The 1885-nt window shown below is 41.8% G+C and overlaps 1 protein-coding gene across 1 annotated transcript; it reads right to left on the reverse strand.

The window, feature by feature from the left end:
* Positions 1-550: 550 nt before the first annotated feature.
* On the reverse strand, positions 551-1624 carry LOC117545617. The gene is made up of 4 exons (XM_034215470.1): positions 1553-1624; positions 1297-1462; positions 1032-1159; positions 551-909 (listed from the first exon to the last, which is right to left on the reverse strand). Exons 1-4 carry the CDS (start codon positions 1622-1624, stop codon positions 601-603), a joined length of 675 nt encoding a protein of 224 aa, XP_034071361.1. The 3' UTR covers positions 551-600.
* Positions 1625-1885: the final 261 nt, after the last annotated feature.

Below are 1885 nucleotides of genomic sequence, written 5' to 3' on the forward strand. Positions count from 1 at the left end.
TTTGTCGTTTGGATCCTGTATTAAAGGATGTGAAAGGATTTTCTAGCAGATCAAAACTATTTTCCAAATTTTAACCCAAATCAGTGCCTTGGACCTCTGAACTGCAGTTGAGAACTGCATCTCTTGCTTGTCTATGAATATAATTTACAAGCTCTTCCATGGACCCCACCATTGCTTGGACAGTGCTCTCAACAACACCAGATGCTTGTAACTGGGCTACAACAGAACCACACATGTTTAACACATGCTGTTTATCAAAAGTAACCTGGGAGGTTACGGAAGTGTCAGTACAAACTGCCTGAGAACTTGAAGATTCATCAGTTTCTCGTTGAGTGTCTTTTGTACTTGTTGAATAAGTACAAAAGGATCAAGTAAAGCACTTTGAATTGCCTTGTGTTGAAAAGTGCTATATAAATAAACTTGCCTTGCCTTGCCTAAAGAACATCCCGGCTGGCCACATTTCAAACGTAATGACTTTCCGGGATATAAACCATGGTGAAATTTCAAATGCTGACGAAGCAATGCAGAACTTTTGTGGTGTCCCTTACAGATAAAACAAATCAGCATATTTGCATCCAGTGATGTATATAACTTCAGATATCAGTGTGCAGAAGCCTTGCTCTGAGTTCTTTGACTTTCCTTGGCACTTCCAATATCAATGTTAAATACTGTGGTTTGGATGAAAGTGTAGAAGCTGGTGAGGGATTCATAGTAGTTGACACTGAAGATGAAGTGAGCTTTGAAGAGTTCATCGAAGGCTGCCATGGATGTCTGCCCCTTGCAAGGGATGGCCTTGTGGTCAACGATGACGTAGAACTGTTGAATGTTGTTCTTCTGTTCACCAACACACAGCAGGAAGGGCTGCCCTGGTTCCAAACTCGAAAGGAAGGTCTCAACACTGGCTCCAATCTGCAAAAACGTAGAGACAGAGAAGTTTTAATGGCAGACTAAGCTACTTAAAACAAAATGGTCCCAACTCAAGGAGTGTCAGTGATATAACAACTGCATACAAAAACTAAAATAATGCATACCTTAAGATATCTCACAACATGGCTGACAGCTTGATACGAGCTAATTTTAGCACTCTTCTTATGGCCTTTTGAGGTTGGGGGGAGTAGATGAACCAAGAGTAGAATGCTTGACAGGTCACTGTCCCATCCTACGGGCAAAAAAGATGCAAATATAACAGTCAGTCGTTTAAAGCTGAAAATAGTCTTAAATCAAGGTTATGCAACCGATAACATTGAAAGGTCTCAAGATTTTCAGTAAACAAAATCTGCAAGAGAAAATACTTGCCTGACTCATTTGAGTTTTGTTGTGCAGACAAGAGGTCATCAACATGAACATTAGAGTGTATGTTCTTGCAGTCTGCCAAGATCCTAGGTTTGAAGAAAGTGGGCCATCTCGCCAACATTTTTTCAGAAATCTCTTCTCCAAACATCATTGTGAAATCTTGGTCAACCTACAGGAGAAACACCATGAGTCATGGCAACCCCTCAGACCATCCAAATAATTTACAAATAAGAAACTAAATATGACATGTTGTTCTTACCAAGCCAGGGATGTTGAGGAAACGAGGAAACACATCCAGGACTGTTGAAGAGGCTTGCTGGTCCCGAGTCATTGCTTGCCGACACTGAAATGTTGCCTTCATCTTCTCTTTGACAACTGATTAGTCAGCTGAATGCTTCATGAAGGATATTGCCTCTCTGTATTCCTCGCCAGTCAGTTGCTCACAAGTCAAGAGAAAATCCCTCTTGCTCTTTGGACCATCTTGATAGGTAGTGCTGGGGTAGCACCTCCGGGACTGAACCGCAGTGTTGCGCTGAACCGTCTTTATCCTCCATGCCAAGTAGCCAGATCCACCATCTGCATCATAATAGTG

Source organism: Gymnodraco acuticeps, unplaced genomic scaffold (genome assembly GCF_902827175.1).
Source record: "Gymnodraco acuticeps unplaced genomic scaffold, fGymAcu1.1, whole genome shotgun sequence".
Lineage (NCBI taxonomy): Eukaryota > Metazoa > Chordata > Actinopteri > Perciformes > Bathydraconidae > Gymnodraco > Gymnodraco acuticeps.